General features: G+C 34.9%; 1 protein-coding gene across 1 annotated transcript in view; it reads left to right on the forward strand.

Annotated features, from left to right (window-relative positions):
- The window catches only part of LOC107686787 (protein-glutamine gamma-glutamyltransferase 2-like), a 9,175-nt gene that overhangs the window by 3,691 nt on the left and 3,782 nt on the right, over window positions 1-1,702 (forward strand). Inside the window, exons 8-11 of the mRNA XM_016483902.1 lie at window positions 518-687; window positions 807-872; window positions 1,227-1,259; window positions 1,360-1,566. Of these exons, the coding sequence (XP_016339388.1) occupies window positions 518-687; window positions 807-872; window positions 1,227-1,259; window positions 1,360-1,566 (476 nt within the window). The remainder of the gene's footprint in view (window positions 1-517; window positions 688-806; window positions 873-1,226; window positions 1,260-1,359; window positions 1,567-1,702) is intronic.

Here is a 1,702-nt window from a genome sequence, read left to right on the forward strand (position 1 = left end):
GATTTTAGCAAATGGCTGCAATATAACAAAGAGTGAAAAATTGAAGGGGGTCTGAATACTTTCCGTACCCACTGTAACTGTTTTCTAGGTGAATATATGTTAAAATGTAATTTATTCCATTCTAATATGCTGATTTGCTGCTCAAGACACATTTCTGATTATTATCAATGTTCATATTTTTGTGGAAACTGTGATATGTTTTATTTTTCAGGATTCTTCGATGAATAGAAAGTTAAAAAGAACAGCATTTTTTTTGGAAATGGAAATATTTTGTAACACTATAAATGCCTTTTGATCAATTTAATGCAGAAGCAGAATAAAACTATTCTTTCCTTCTGATTTTTTAATCTTTAGTACTTTATTGTTTTTTCTTATGCTTCGGTAAACACGTCTGCACCATCATTAGGCTACAGTATACAAATAATCATGATCTGATTGCATTAAAAAGGAACAATTCATTGTTTCAGGATTTTTAATCTGTCAGAATGTGAGCTAAAAGTGTTTGGCCTTTTTTCAGGAACTTCCATATGTGGGTGGAGAGTTGGATGAAGAGGCCTGATCTGGGTCGAGGTTATGACGGATGGCAGGTTCTCGACCCCACGCCACAAGAGAAGAGCGCAGGTCGGTCATTACAGCTATTTTTACAAGGCTTATGCATATGGAAAACTCATGTGTTTTTTTATTCCTGCTGAAAAGACCAGTTTCTTATAGGCTGGTTTATGCTGGTTAGTACTGGTCTGGTGGGCCAGTTTAGTTGTGGACTTTGTTCCAAAAATACAAAATACTTACCGTTAAATTACTGCTAGTTTTATACAAAAATCTCCTTCTTTCACATTTAGATGACAGCACAGTTCGTGCACTGAGCACTGATGGTAAGTCACCTTAGCTTTTCATTTTTGAAAAGCTGACATGTGTAATCGATCTGACTAGTATCAGAATCTGAAAAACAGTAATAACAATAATAATAAATGAATGAAAATATATGTATGTGTGTGTGTGTGTGTGTGTGTGTACGTATATATATATATATATACACATATATACAACAATAATTGAAGCAAACTGAGAAGGAAGAGTGACAAGACAAAACAGAGAGGAATAAAAAAACCTTTGCACCTACATATATGATTTTGATAATATTTTTATGTAAATATTAATTATTATTTTTTTTAGATTTAAATATTGTTGTTTTTTTATCTGCATTTAAAAAAAATACTCTCTTTCAGCTCGCAGAGGTGAAGGTGCTACAGGAAGAGTGGGTAAGTTCTAGCATTTGGTTTTCCATTTCTTTGTGTGTTTGAGTACTATATGACTGAATGCAGTGATCAAACATTTCATTTAACATGTCCTTTCATGCAGCACCTCAGGGCTGTGCAGTTTCTCTCCAGCTTCTGAAAGCCCCTGTAGTTGGCGAAAACATTTCTTTCAACGTCACAATCACTAACAAAGTCGCTGTTCCGAAACTGCTGAGAAAACATGTGAACGCTCAGAACAAGGAGTACAACCGCAATCCCACGGGAACCTTCTGGGAGGCTCATGGCGATGTGATGATCGGCCCAAAAGAAAGTAAGAGGTCTGCAAACTATAGTGAACGGCAAAAATTACTTAAAATGAGCTTAAAATGTATAATCTATCTATCTATCTATCTATCTATCTATCTATCTATCTATCTATCTATCTACCTGTCTGTCTGTCTGTCTGT

The sequence above is a fragment of the Sinocyclocheilus anshuiensis genome, unplaced genomic scaffold (genome assembly GCF_001515605.1).
Source record: "Sinocyclocheilus anshuiensis isolate Anshui unplaced genomic scaffold, SAMN03320099.WGS_v1.1 scaffold958, whole genome shotgun sequence".
In the NCBI taxonomy this organism is placed as follows: domain Eukaryota; kingdom Metazoa; phylum Chordata; class Actinopteri; order Cypriniformes; family Cyprinidae; genus Sinocyclocheilus; species Sinocyclocheilus anshuiensis.